Source organism: Equus caballus, chromosome 28 (genome assembly GCF_041296265.1).
Source record: "Equus caballus isolate H_3958 breed thoroughbred chromosome 28, TB-T2T, whole genome shotgun sequence".
Classification (NCBI taxonomy): domain Eukaryota; kingdom Metazoa; phylum Chordata; class Mammalia; order Perissodactyla; family Equidae; genus Equus; species Equus caballus.
Window position 1 is genome coordinate 38454669 of NC_091711.1, and position 14961 is coordinate 38469629.

Sequence of the window (14961 nt, forward strand, 5' to 3'; positions counted from 1 at the left end):
TCATCGTGAGATTCATTCACGTTGTTGTGTGGCTCGATGGTTCGTTCCTTTTTATTGCTGAGCATCCCTGCGTTGTTTATACCGCAATTTGTTTATCCATTCACCTGTCGATGGGCCTGTGGGTTGTTTCCCGTTTGGGACTATTACAGACAAAGCCACTGTGAACATTCGCATCCACACCAGTCTTAGTGTGGACATACGCTTTCATTTCTCGCAGGTAAATACCCAGAGTGGTAGGCTGGGTTGTCCAGGAGGCGTACATTTAGCCTCTTAAGAAATTGCCAAATTGTCTTCCAAAGCGATTGTATTGTAGAGGGAGAAAAAAAGCTTTTTTCCTCTACCCTCCCAGGTTCTCCAGCTGCAGCCCTGGAAATGAAACTGATAGAAGACAAATCAACAAGAGAAAAAGAAACAGATTTATTAACACGCAGTACACACACACGGGAGAAACTCAGTGAGGAGCAACTCAAAGGAGTGGCTGGAACTGGGGCTCACACAGCGTCTCCCCGAAGAAAGAAATTTGAAGAGAAGTGTCAAGACTAAGGAAAAGGGGGTTAGGCTTTTAGGGGCAGCGGGCTGTGGGAAGGAAAATACATGGGGGAGACTAATGGAAGATAAGGATTCACTTGATAAGGCTTGTTATGCTGATGGCTCTGGGCCATCTCTGGGCTGAGGACTCTGCAGTTGTCTCAGGTGACTAAGTCTGAGGCTGCTTTTAGGCAAATGAGGGGGAAGACAGAGAGTGGGGTTTTTTGGCATTTACTGATTCTTAATTGTCTCCAGTTCCAAATAACCCTTACACCCTGAGTGGCATATTTGGGGGTGGCGTATTCTGACCTCCTGCAGGACCATTTTACGTTCCCACCAGCGGTAGGTGAGAGTTCTTTCTGCTCTGCATTCCAACAGTACGGATAGTCAGTCTTTTTCATTTGTGCCACGCGAATAGGTGTGCAGTGGTATCTCACTGTGGTTTTCATTTGCGTTCCCCTGATGACCTGTGAGGTTGAACATCTTGTCACGTGCTTAGTTGGCATCTGTTTATCTTTGGTGAATTGTCCCTTCAAACTTTTTATCCATTTTTTAATTCACTTGTTTGCCTTCTTATTATTGAATTGCACGAGTTCTTTACATATTGTAGAGACAAGTCTTTTGATGGATATATATTTGCACATATTGCCTCCAAGTCTCTGACTTGCCTCTTATTTTTTGTCACGATGTCTTTTAAAGAGCAACAGTTTTAAATTTTGATAACGTCCCATTGTCCCATTGGTTGACCTTTTTCTTTTATATTTTGTGTTTTGGGTTGTATTTGAGAAATCTTGGTCAACTCCAAGGTCACTGAGATCTTCTTTCGTAATTTATTCCATATGTTTTACAGGTTTAGCTCTTTCATTGAGGTCTATAGTCCATTTCTGGGCCAAGTCTTGAAAGATAAATAGCTTGACAGAGGTGTGAAAGAGGGCAAGCTAGGCAGGCGGGGCCAGGTGAGCAAAGGCCCAGAGGGGAGTGTGCCTTGATAGTTGGGTGTGAGGGAGAAAGTGAGGTGAGATCCTCCTGCTGGCGAGGTGGCCAGGGCCAAGGTCAGAGACCTAGGTGTGCCAGGCTAAAGAGCTTGCACTTCATCCCAAGGGCGGTGGGGAGCTATTGAAGGTTGTTGAGCAGAGGCGTGGTGCAGTCACTTCAGTTACCCTTAGCAAAATCAAGGGCAGGAGGAGGAGTAAAGGAGATAAGGAATGGAAAGACGTTCCATCAGGGCTGGCTCTCGTCTGTACTTCTGTGGGAGAGCCCCCAGCCCTCCCAGGAGGCTCAAGATAAGCCTCCTGTGTTAAATGCTGACATTTCCCGGTGACTGCTTGCCTTGCTGCTTTGGGGAGCTCTTTTATCAGAAATGTTCATCTTTTGCCTGTTACATGTGTGGCGAACATTTTCTCCCCGTCTGTCGCTGAGGTATCATCCTTGTCTGTGGGATCTCTGGCAACCCAGAAAGCGTCAGTGTTTGCAGGCCGGTCTGATGCTGTGTTTCAGGATTTGGGCCTGTCTGCCTTGCTGAGGAAGGTCTGTGCTCCGTTCAGGCTGCGCGGCACCCCGGGGCCCCCTGCCCTCCTGGGTCAAAGGCAGGCCCTCTTGGGTCTGTGTGGGGTGTGGGTGTGGGCAGGACCCCCTGTGTGACCTTGTTTACCTGCTGCCCCCTGCCTGAGGAAACCCAGATGGGTCTCCTGAGTCTCTGGGAACACCGTCCAGCTGAGGCAAGAGACCCGCCCTGCTCCCGGGGCTCAGCTGGGGCCTCGCCTCTGTTTTTCACCCTTAGGACCTTGGGAGCTGCGGCCCGGGCCCCCTCCCTACAGCCCAAACCACTTCTGCCTTCCTGGCAGGCGGGCGGGTGGGCGGTGCCTGCGGAGTGCTGAGTCCAGATTTCCCCATTTCCCGCTGCAGCTGCATTTCTGCTGTGTCACGGTTGGGAGGGGGGACTCGCCGAGACAAGGAGAAGGAGGAATTTGCTGAGTCACCGGCCACTTCCTCAGCCTCCCTCTGGGTGGTCGGTGAAAGGGCAGTTTCACAGCGGGCCTGAGGAAGTGAAACTTCTGGAAAAGGCCAGAAGACTCCTATTTACCTCCAAGTCTGCACACTGTTTGCAAAGCCCGGTCCCATACATCTTTTAAAATGGATTTGTCCAAGGCCGCGCTGCCCAGCTGCCCCCATGGCGTAACTGGCGACTCCACCTTCCCGGGTGGAAAACTGTGGAGTTCTTCTTGACTCTTCTTTTTTCTCATATCCCACTTCCTATTCTTCTGAAACTCTTGATGGCTCTGCCTTTAAAATAGGGGTGTTTTAGGTCACTTCTAGCCCCGTCCTGCCCAAGCCACCATCACCTCTCTGCTGGATTACTCCAGTGGCTGCCCTCTGCCCTTGGCCTTCTGCAGTCCAGCCTCACCCTCAGCAACCACAGTGACTGACCCCACAGAAACCCAGGGAGATGCCGGCACTGCTCCCCTCCAAACCCTGGAGTTCCCCCCCGCCCCCCCCCCCAAAAGGCCTTTGTGACAGCCTGCAGGCCCCTCGGGCTCTGTCCCCCTTCTCTCCCTGCCCTCCTCTCCCGCCCGCCCCTTCCCTGCCTGCTCCAGCCACACTGGCTTCCATGCTGCTGCTTGTCCACGCCGCATGTGTCCCACCTTGGGACCTTGGCCCTGTCTTTTCCCTGCTGCTTGAGACAAGATTCTGCCATACCTCCCAGCCTGTGCGGTCCGCCTTACCTGCCCCTCATTTAACACTGCCATCCTTGAATGGCTCTCACAGGTTGCATCTCTCTGACCTCTCCTGCCGGGTCTCTTTGCCTCCAGCCAGGGCAAGCTCTCTACTTTTAAGGGCCCCTGAGACTAGGCTCGGGCCCCCCAGAGGATCTGAGGGGATCTCTCCGCTTTAAGGTCTGTAACCTTAATTCCATCGGCAAAGTGGAATTAATTCAATGGTAACACATATTTGCAGGTTCCAGGTACTGGGGCACAGACATCTTGGGAGGGACATGGTTCTGCCCACCACAGATAAACTCCCCCCTCCCGGGCTGGGTGAGGATGGAATTGACGGGGCTGGGCAGAATGCCTGGCTCGGAGCAGACCGCAGTGTTTCTTTCTAATTCCATCCACATTTGTCTTCCGTGCCACAGTGCCTGTTCTGGATCATTTTCTCCCGTCCCAGACTTCCTCCATTAGGGTCCTGAGCACGCATGCTCTGTCAAGACGTGCTTCTACCCTCTTCAGCCTTATAACTCCAGCGCTCATACAGAACGGGCCCATTCGAGCTGCGCAGGCATTTGAGTCAGGAAGGAAGGCTTGGAGAAGAGGTGGTGGGTTCGCGGACAGAATAAAGCCTTCGTGGAGGAACACGAGACATTGTTCTGGGAGACGGCAGAAGAGGGGCGTTGAGGGAGAGCCCCTGGGAGCTCTCTGTCCATCCCTCTCCTGCCTCCCAACGCGGAGGCTCTGCCCCAGGTGTGAGGAAGACAGGCCGTGAGTGGCGGGTAGGCCTCCCCTATTGCTGTCATGCCACACCGCAAACAGTAGCTTCAAACAGCACAGTTTATGCTCTGCAGTTCCTGAGGTCGGAAGTCCTAAAATGGGTCTGCAGGGCCCATTCTGGTTCCTTCTGGAGTTCTAGGGGAGCATCCAATTCTGTGCTTTTTCCAGCTTCTGGAGGCCACCTGCTTTCCGAGCCTCGTGGCCCCTAGCTCCACCTTCAAAGCTGGGAGCAGTGCATCTTCCAATCCCGCCCTCTGTCCTGCTTCCCTTGTCACAATCGCCTTCTGTATCTGTAACCATCCAACCTCCCTCCTACAAGGACTTTTGTGAAGACATTAGGGCCCGTACAGATAATCCAGGATAATCTCCCCATCTCGAGATGAGACCTTTAAGGTAACCACATCTGCAAATCCCTTTTGCTGTGTGAAGTAAGATATTCACAGGTTCTGGGAATGAGGCTGTAGCCATCCTTGCGGGGCCATTATTCAGCCTCCACGGGAGGAGAAAGAATGCCACTCGGATCACTCCCATTGCTTGAGGACAGGGAAGAGGAAGTCAGGAAGCTGAATCAGTATGGGGTACGGCGGCAAGCTCAACACTGGGACAGAGAAGACAGCCACATCAGCTCTGACCTGGCCTCCTCTGCCCTGCGGTTGTCCGTGTGTGGGGTCTGTGCTAGCTAAGTCTGGGGCTCCCAGTTGGGACGAGGGATACTCCTGGAGGACAGACTGGCCCCTCGGTGAGAGGTTAGGAGCAGGGGCTCTCGCTTCAGAGTGCCATGGTTTCAATCCTGACTCTGCCATCACTAGCTGTGTGACTTGGGGAGACTACTTAACCTCTCTGTGCTTCAGTGTTTACACGGACAAAATGGAGTTGAAAATGCTGATACCTTGCGGGGCTGTTGTCAGATCCTACACATAGTAAGTGTTCAATAAGGGTTGGCCAAGTTTGCAATTTGTGACTGTAGCTTGGTTCCAGCCCTTTCGGGCAGCCTAACAATGTTATTGTTTTTACCAGAAAGAGATTTTGTGGTGTCTATAGTCATATGACACATAATGACGTTTCGGTCAACAACAGACCGCATATATGATGGTGGTGCCATAAGATCAGTACCATGTAGCCTAGGTGTGTAGCAGGCTGTACCATGTAGGTTTGGGTAAGCGCACTTTGTGATGTTCACACAACGACAGAATAGAGTGACAGTGCATTTCGCAGAACGGGTCCCATCATTGAGTGACAAGTGACTGTATTCATTCACTCATTCATTCAGTCCGTGTTGACTGCCACCTGCCAGGCACGGTTCCAGGCTCTGGGGATTTGGAAAGCAAAGCAGACAAGTTCTCTGCCTCCTGGAGTCTACAGTCTAATGAGGGCACTGGTTTCTCATGGTCCTGATTTCTGGAAAGTTCTTGGCAGCTCTTTTTGGAATCACCTAGCAGCAACAGTTCTGACCTCTGTGCGTCTTGTAAAGCAGTAGGCACCACCTTTCCAAGACAGCCGTCGGGGGAGCCTTCTGGGCTGCAGTGGGAGCAGCCATGTGCCTCTGGCTGGTTTCACCCTCTGCCACTTTCTGGGAGACGATTCCCCACTTTGGAGTTTTTGTGGTGGACGGCCTGGGTTCAAACCCTTATCTTAACCTCTCTGCCTCAGTTTCCTCATTTGTAAAATGGGGGTAATAATATCACCAACCTGTGAGGTCACTATGAGGATTAAATGAGTTCATACATGTAAGTGCTTAGAATAGTGTCTGGCGCACAGCGGGTGCTCAGTGAACGTCCGTGTCAGTATGGTTACCATCGTTCACAGAAGCAGGAGCTGGCAGTACAGTTTATGCAGAGGGCTGCCCTCCCGCCATAGGCCCTCTAACCAGAAGGCTCAGCAACGCCCAGGTCGCTGGATTGACTTGGGGACTGAAAGTCAGGGAAGTGAACCTGGAAGAGGAAGCTGGGGAATCTATGCTGGACAGGCGGTCCTCAAGCCGGTACTGCCGTCCTTCAGAAGTGGGGCACTTGCCGCCTCCATTTCCAAATGGCACCCTTGCACTGAGCCAAAGTCACCTCTTCTTTGTAAATTTGGAACCCAGGACTGTGGCACTGGGAGGGGACTTCAGGAACCAGCCAGTCCATTTGTGTTGTCATCTGGGCTCACCCAGTGACCTGCTCCCCTCACCCCGGGGTTGAATTCAGTAGTTGATCAGCGAGGGGCGGCTCTGTTCCAGGCCTGGAGCGGGCGCTGGGGACGAGAGGTGAGCCAGATGTGACAGCCCTGGAAGGGCGCCCTGGCAGGCAGGCGGGGAGGCGGTTGGTATGACAAGTGTCTCGGTCAAGCTGTGCACCAGGTGCTGAGAGGCTGGAGGAGGCAGGCAGAGACTTGAATGCACCCCAGGGTGAATTCCCGCTTATGTGAGACCGTGGGCACGCCACTTCACTCCCTGAGCCTCAGTTTCCCCGTCTGTAAAATGGGGGCCATCTACGCCACAGGATAGTGGCAGGGACGGATGGTGACAACAGTATAGTCTCCAGCCGTCAGTGGGTGCTCAGAAACAGGCCCTAAACGTACATTAAAGGGACCGTGAGGCGGCAGGATCAGCTGAGGGTTGGGTGGGGGAGGTGACACTTAGGGAGCAAGCCCCCAGCAAAGGGGAGGAGGGGACTGCAGGCAGGGGCTGGGTGCTCAAGTCCCATCCCCGCGTGGGGGGCCCTGAAAGGGGCCACATCACACAGCGGCTCAGATTTCCAGAAAAGGTTTTTTTTAACGTCCTGTTTTAAACAGCTTTGTTTTCCAAGGGTCATATGACCGCCCCCCCCCACCCCCACCGCCGGGGGCGCGCGGGCGGGGCGCGCGGGCGGCGCGGGTGTTGCAACGTGGGGCCCGGGGAGTAGGATCCGCCGGGGGCCGCGCCCACGTGACGCGGCGCGGGGATAAATGGACGGCGCGGCCGGCTCGGCACAGTCACCCTCCCGCCTCCTCCTGCTTGTCTGGAGTCGTCGGAGCCGCCCCGGAGCCAGCCGAGCGCCGCCGCCGGATGGAGCACCCGCAGCAGCCGGAGGACAGGCAAGCGCGGGGACGGCCTCTCCCGGCGGGGGGGGGTTCCCGGTCTCAGTCCCTCCGGCCCAGCCCCGGGGGTCACCTCGCTGAACGGCCGAACCCTTGGGCTTTGGGGTCAGGAGGAGCTGGTTCCAGTCCTGCCTGTGCCAGTAGGGTAGTTAGAGGGGGGGAGGATGGTTTGCAAGCCTGGCGCCCTGGCACGGGGTGGCGGCCCGATGACAGTGTCGCTATGGTGTCCAACTGTGTTTGGGGTGTTGGACTTTTGAGGGCGTTTGGAGTTGCTCTGCTTACTGTAGGATGCCTGTGGCCACGGAGCCTGGGGACAGGGCGACGGTCTCTCACGAGAGCCCCCTCTTGGCCGTGTGCACGTCTCACCTGCTGTCGAGCAGTGGCCCTGGCTCTGGGGTCCCCCCTTTCACAGATGAGGGCTGCACAGTCCAGGGCGGCAACAAGCGCAAGGTCGCCAGGCTGTCAGGTGTCAGAGCTGAGATTTGATCTGTGCTGTTCCCCTCCAAGTCTGGCTCCTTCCCTTCTCCCGGGAATTTGATGAGCACGGAGAGAACAGGGGACAGTGCGTCTGGAGGGGGTGTGGGAGAGGAAGGAGAAATGACAGTTCTGCCGGAGGTGGATACGGACGGGTGGCAGAAATACTCCCAGAAGGGGACTGATTTCTTTGCGTGAAGCAGAGTTTTGCAGGCTTTTTAACCCAAACCCTTTTATGATGAGCATAACATTATGAGGGGTCGTGAGATTTGTATCTGAAGCTTCAACACGATAAATGAACGAAGTCTTGCGTTCAAGAGCCAGTCAAAGCAAGTCTGACGCTGATGTGAAGGTTGGCCCGCTGCTGCTTCTCCCTGAGCTGTGCCACCTCCTCTCCTCCATGGAGAGTAACTGGCACCAGGATTTCTCCCATGGGTTTGGGGACCATATGCCATAGTATTGTAATGACTGAGGAGTGTTGCTGGGGCTGTGTGTTAAGGCGGCGGGCACGTGGCCTGTGTCTGAGCTTGGAGGCTGGACTGACTTCTGCGGAGAAGCCCGCTGAAGCCGAAGTCCCTTGCAGGCCTGCCGACAGGCGGGCGGCGCCCTGGGGAGCTCAGCGTCCCAAGGGCCCTGCGCATAGCCACCCTCCCTTGTTCACCCTCCGTCCCTTCCCTCTGCAGCATGTCCCAGGATTTGTCAGAGGCCGTGAAGGCGGCCTCCAGGGAGGTACACAGCCAGGCGGAGAATTCCGAGTTCATGAAGAACTTTCAGAAAGGCCAGGTGACCCGAGATGGCTTTAAGGTATGTGGCCTGGGGGGACCAGCCCTGGTGTGGGAGGGTATGACGGGTGTGGGTGTGTGTGCCCAAGGCTCAGGGCAGTGGTGTAAGTGGGGATCAGGACCAGGGCTGCCGAGGGACCAGATGGGCATGTCCAAGGGAATCATTTTACAGGATGATGACCTTGAGGCTCAGAGAGGGGAGGTGACTTTCCCAAGGTCGCGCAGCAAATTCACATCCTGTTGTGTAGTGTGGTGGAGGAGCTGGGGCAGTAGTGCCATAAACTGAGCACCTAGTCCGTGCTGAGTGTTTTTACACACTTGCTTTCTAATCTGTGCCTCAACCTTGATATGGAGGATGAGGAAAGGAAGGCTCAGAGAGCTTAAGTAACTAACAAAAGGTCACACAGCTAGTAAGTAAATGAGAAAAGCCAAAATCAAACTGAGGCTGGTCTCATTTCAGAGCTTTATGCTCCTGATCTAATTATAAGCTGCCTCTGAAGGCAAAGGGGCAGTGTGGGTTCCAGCCGGAGCACAAACATTTGCTAACAGTTAAGACTGTGGGACCCTCATCTACCGTCCTTAAGGCAGCTTTCCTGCCTCTGTGAAATGGAGTTTCAACAGCTTTTTGCTGGGCACTGATTTTGCTACTTCCCAGCAGGGTTGTGAAATTCATGCAAATAGAAGGGAAGCACTTGACACCCAGGCAGGTGCCGGGGGACCAGAGTGTGGGGGCGGGGAAGCAGTACCTGGTGCCCTCCCCTCAGCGATTTGGACCCTGCCCCATGCCCACCGTGACGGGAGATGCGGTTCTCGGGGGTCGGGGCCCTGGTCCAGGCCTTGATCCGTCTTCCTCATCCTCCTCCCTCCCTCAAAAAGATGACACACACCCAGTCCCTGTACTGTGGCTGGGGGCAGCGGGGTGGGAGGTGACTTTGGACCATGCCCCTAAGGCACTGAGTTCAGAGCGTGCACACAGATCCGCGAGGGCACCCAGTGCTCGCTGAGAGGATGCTGATGGAGGTGGCAGTTATCACCACGCCTCTGACGTCACTGTTGATGCCCAGTGCTCTGCCCGTCCCATCCTGCTAGACCCTTCCCTCAGCCCCCCTTTAGGATATGGTCAGATTATCCCTGTTTTCAGAGGAGGGAACCGAGGCTTGACTTGCAGAGTCACACAGACCTCAGACCGTCTCCTGCTCTGGGGTGGGAAGCTGAGAACCAGAGAGGGCAAGTGGCTTCCCTACGGTCACACAGCTGAGGACTGGCTGAGCCCCCATTAGAATCAGGTCTGTCACACTCAGAGTGCCAGGCTGTTTTGTACCAGGCCGCCTGGCTTTCTGCCCCGTTGAGCAATGGGGCTGTTGTCAAGATTTATGATTCAGAAGTAACTTGGAAATCTCAACTGGAAAGTCTAAACTTTGTCCTCTTTCAAACTCAGACTAGAGTCTGAATGTGTGACGGGAGTTCCCCGGAGCCAAGGTGCACTGGGCCTGTCCGCCAGCCCAGCATCCAGAGGGGGCGGGGCTCAGCATGGGCCTTTGGGAGGCAGAGTCGGCCCTGCACATCCTCACCAGAGGGCAAAGGCCAGAGGTGCTCTTCCAGTCAGCCGCTCCCGGGCCCACCCGGCCTGGGCTGGACTCCACTTTGGTTTGACCTCAGCGTCTCACCCCCTCTCTGAGCCTTAGTTCCCTTTTCTGTAAAATGGGGGTGGCAACTCCCTTGTGGGGTTTCTATAAGGATTAAGTTAAGCTGCATGTTTCACCGCATGGGATCCCGGGGTTTGGGGCTCAGAAAATGCACGCTCAGGTTTTCCTCGTGCGAAGCTCCCCTCTGGCCGCCATGTGGAGAGGATTGGCAGGGGCCAGCCTGGCGGGGGCGGGGATGGGGCTGGGGGCCGTGCTCAGGCTCGGCGGCAGTCTGAGCGCCCGCTCTGGTTCCAGCTGCTGATGGCCTCCCTGTACCATATCTACACGGCCCTGGAGGCGGAAATCGAGGACAACAAGGAGAACCCGGTCTATGCCCCCCTCTACTTCCCAGAGGAGCTGCACCGCAGGGCCGCCCTGGAGCAGGACATGGCCTTCTGGTACGGGCCCCGCTGGCAGGAGGCCATCCCCTACACGAAGGCCACCAGGCGCTACGTCCGGCGCCTCCAAGAGGTGGGGCGCACCGAACCCGAGCTGCTGGTGGCCCACGCCTACACCCGCTACCTGGGTGACCTGTCGGGGGGCCAGGTCCTCAAGAAGATTGCGCAGAAGGCGCTAGACCTGCCCAGCTCCGGCGAGGGCGTGGCCTTCTTCACCTTCCCCAACGTCGTCAGCGCCACCAAGTTCAAGCAGCTGTACCGCTCCCGCATGAACTCCCTGGAGATGACCCCCGAGGTCAGGCACAGGGTGATCGAAGAGGTCAAATCCTCGTTCCTGCTCAACATTCAGGTGAGGGTCCAGCAGCCCTGCTGGCCGCCTGCCCCAGCTGCTCCTCCCGGGGACATTTCCTTTATAGCAGGGGGAGGGGCCGAGGGTCTCGGTGAAGTGTAAGGACTCCAGCTAGGGTTCCGCTTCTGCCACTTACTGGCTGGGTGACTTTGGGCGAATCCCTTAATCTCTCTGTACCTCAGTTTCCCCATCTGTAAAATGGGGATATAATAGTACCCACCTCTTAGAGTTTGTTGTCAGGCTTAAATGAGTTTATACCACTAAGTCCCCATCGCAGGGCCTGGCACAGGGTCGGCCCTCCAGTGTCAGTTACTGTGATTGGGGTGTGAGCATCATGGTCATAGCACACTCTGACAACACCCTGTGACAACATAGAAGTGGTGTGTGCCTTTGTGTGTGGCCGGGTTGGCACTGCAGGGGTTGCAGGTGCCCCAGGTGCAGCCTCTGCCTTCCGGGGCCCCTCAGCCCAGCCCAGGAGGCAGGTGCATCTTTCTACGGGTGCCTCAAATCTGGCGGACGATGGGCTTTGACAAGGCCTTGAAGGATGGAATCTCAGGTGGAGCTGGGGGGGCAGGTGTTGCGAGTGGGGGTGAGGTCCCTTCTAACCCACATTTTGTAGAATCCTGTCGCCCTCCGCCCACCTGAAGGCGCTGTGGCTCCCGGTTCCCAGCCTGGACCTCAGAAGAGACTGGTCCAGGCACCCGTGGAACAACACCCCTCCCTTGCATTCCCCCAAAAAACCAACAACATCAAAACCCTGTCAACCCTCCATGAAAGTCTGTGTCTCTGCTGAGCCAGGCGCGTGCGTCTTCTGTCTTCCAGCTGTTTGAGGAGCTGCAGGAGCTGCTGACCCGGGACACCAGGGACCAGAGCCCCTCGAAGGCTCCGGAGCTCCGCAGGCGGGCCGGCAGCAGGGCGCAAGGTGAGGGCCTCCGGGGGCGGCGTCTCCCCTGGGCTCTGCGGGAGGGGCACATGGCCCGCCTGGCTGCCTCCAGTGTCTCTTGACCCTTGTGTCTTTTGAATGTTTTAAATGAGAAGGAGGGGGCAGGGAAGAGGGCCTGGGGTCAGCCCTCAGTGCATGACCCCGGGAAGCCGTGTAACCGCGCCACACCGCAGTTTTCCCAACCCTGAAATCGAGGGCAGTCGAGCTGGTTCTAGTTCGCTGGCTCAAAAGGGAAGACTTGCATAAAGGGCCCTGGGAAGTCCTGGGCAAAGCCATCCCCCCGCTTAATATAGGTTCCTTTTGGAGCCCTCTAATGGTTCCTGAGCAGAGACCCTGACGTCGGGCAGGGAGCCCAGGGCCTGCTCTGGCTATTACCCCGCCCTGAGATGCTGGGACGACACATAACCCCCGGGTCTTGCGCTGTGTGTGTCCCTCCCTCACGTGCCTCAGAGAGCTATCGAGGTTGTGGCTGTTTTGGCAGAATAGCTGGGAAACTTCCAGAAACTCTAAAATGCTCCGCAAAACGCCCCGTCTCTCGTGGGCGCGTGCGTGGCTCTGGGAGGCGGGGTGGAGAGGTGAGGCTCAGCCGTCTGCCTGGCTGGTTCCTTTAGGCCTTGGCTCCTGGAGTCCCCGGAACCCACCTGGCCCTATGGCTTTCCCACGGGTGCCAGGACCACGTGGGACCCCTCTGTTGGCTGCATTGGGCCTGGGAGCATTGGAACGTGGCTGGTCCTGATGGGACTGGCCACCTGGTGGGGTGAGGGGACTTCGCCCCAATGCGGCAGTTCTTGAAGTGTGGTCCCTTGGAGCACCCCTACGTTCTCACAATGTGGGCTGGCTGAAAATGGAAGAAGGCACAGCTTGGAGAAGTAGTGAGCTCCCTGTCTTGGGAGGTATTCAAGCAGTGGCTAGGGGGCTACCTGTTTGTATTCTAGCAGGATCCTGGCATTGAGCAGGGACTGTACTGCTGTGTTTTCTTGTGACATCAGACCCCCTCCCACCCACCTGTGTTGACACTGCTCCCTTTCTCTTTCAGACCCTACGCCCTCAGAGACTCCCGGGGGAAAGCTCCCGCTCAGCATCCTCTCCCCGGTGCCGCTCCTCCGGTGGGTCCTCACACTCAGCTTTCTGGTGGCCACGGTTGCCGTGGGGCTTTATGCCATGTGAACGCCAGCGTGCTGGCTCCTGGGGGCTGAGAACTCTGCCTGGCCGAAGGCCCTCTCTCTCTGGAGGAGAATCTCTCGGCTGGCTTCTTCCTTTGGGCATAGGGGGCTGTCTGGCCCCCACCTTCTCCCTGCATCCCTCCCTCTCTGGAAAGGAAGAAGTCTGCGGCGTCTTCCCCAACCAACAAGCACAGCCGGCCCCATGACCTGAACTTTAAATTGGGACGAGGGGTCCCGCCGGCCCCTCAGCATCCCTGTTCCTGCCCGCTGAGCCCAGAAGTCATGGCCAGCAGTGGCAGCTGTCCAAACCTCCAGAGGCCCTGGGGTCACGGTCTCCTGACATGCCGTGACCGCTCTCCCCTGGGCCAGGGCGGTTTTTATGTAAACGTGCAAAGATGTTGTGTCCCGCGTCTCTGTCTTGTTTTTGTTGGAGCCACTTTTTGTTCCTGGCTTGGCCTGAACCGGGTGTTCTGTTGTGTTCTGTTAGGTTTTTGTAGCAGGGCTGGGGTGGGTTTTGGGGGGTGGGGTGCAGTGGGGAGAGAGGCGTTTAACAGCTCTGTGGCCTTGGTCTCTAACTTCCGTGTGAAATAATAAACTCCCCTGCCTGATAGTAACTCCGAGTGTTTTTCTTGGGCTCTGTTCCCCGGGGGACGGACCTTCTCGCTTGTTTCCTGAGTGCTGGGTCCCGGGACGAGGGGAGGGTGGCGGTGGTGGGAGCTGTTTTTGGATGTTGGGCTCTGTTCTGAGAACGTGGGGGGTGAATTTGAAGCTGAGGGTGGTGCATCTTTGTGGCGAACCCTGCTCGATGCGAGACACAGCTTTACCGAGGGTGGGCTTGCCCTGCGAGGCTGCAAGGAGCAGATTCTGGGATAAAATTTGTGCCCTGTACAGTGAATCTGAAAGACCTGAGACCCTGGGTTCAAAGCCCCGCTCCTCTGGTAGCCCTGCCTTGGGGGTTAGGTTCAGCCTCGCTGGGACTCACATCTGTCGCTGAGATGTGAATACGGCGAGACCCCCCTCACCTCCCGCCTTGAGAAGCACATGAGATGTACGCGAGATGCCAACCCTATACTGTTACCGAACCTGAAGTGAGTTCGCTCACCCGTTGCGCAGCAAGCCAGTCTCTGACACCAGGTGTGGTGGAAGAACGTAGGAATTTTATTTTTGCACAGTGCTGAGCAAGGAGAGAGGGCAGCTAACGCTCAAATCCCAAACTCCCCGAAAAGCTAAAAGGAAGGGTTTTTATTTGGGGGTTTAGGTAGGGGAGGGGGAGCATATGGCCTTGCTGGTTGGAGCTTTCCCACCAGCCTCTCTTTGGCCTTGAGACTACTTGCAGAGATGAGGGAGCCCGTGACCTTGCTGGTCAGCAGCTTTCCCACCAGCCCGTATCTCTTTGTGGGGAGGAGATGGTCCAGGTGCTTGTCCTTGACGGTGTCTGTCTCCACGGAGGATGGAGGATAGCGGATTCCGGAGGCGGGAAGCCAGAGAGTAAGCAGGGAATGAGTGTTTTGGTTTTAACCCCATATATGCTGGGTTTAATGTGGGGAAACTGATACCAGGGTCGATATCAGTACCACGTTAGCTCCCGTTAGGAAACGATGGAGATCAGGGTTTGTGATGTTTGCTAAGTGATTCCTGTCCTGAGAGCCACCTCCCCTGTGTCATCTCCTTCAATCGTCACAGCAGACTCGCGAAGGGGTAACGACTCTGAGGGGCAGGAAGGATGTCAGCCAGGTCTGCCCAACCCTAAAATTCAAGCCTTAAAAGCCCAGGAAGTCACAAAGCCACCGAAATACTACATATGCCGCCTGCCACTCCAGGAAAGTGAGAACCCCTCCCTGAAGGTGCAGGTGGGACGCCAGGGGACACAGGCCTTCCTTATATGGCTGGGATGCAAGGACTGGGAGTCAGAAGTCCTCTGCCCCAGACTCAGCTCCATCACTAGGTCTGGAACCTTGGGCGTCACCTCAAGTTTCTGTTCACTGGCAAAGAGAACAAGACGCCCGCCTCCCACGGCAGGCGGGAGGCCCGGGGCCACCAGACCCCGGCGATGTGGCATGGGGGGCACTCCGGGATTCGGGCTGCCCCAGAGGTTCT

At 56.3% G+C, this 14961-nt stretch overlaps 1 protein-coding gene across 1 annotated transcript; it reads left to right on the plus strand.

Moving 5' to 3' along the window:
• Positions 1–6790: 6790 nt before the first annotated feature.
• Positions 6791–13478, plus strand: HMOX1 (heme oxygenase 1). The gene is made up of 5 exons (XM_023631135.2): positions 6791–7067; positions 8228–8348; positions 10267–10758; positions 11581–11680; positions 12738–13478. Exons 1-5 carry the CDS (start codon positions 7039–7041, stop codon positions 12866–12868), a joined length of 873 nt encoding a protein of 290 aa, XP_023486903.1. The 5' UTR covers positions 6791–7038; the 3' UTR covers positions 12869–13478.
• Positions 13479–14961: the final 1483 nt, after the last annotated feature.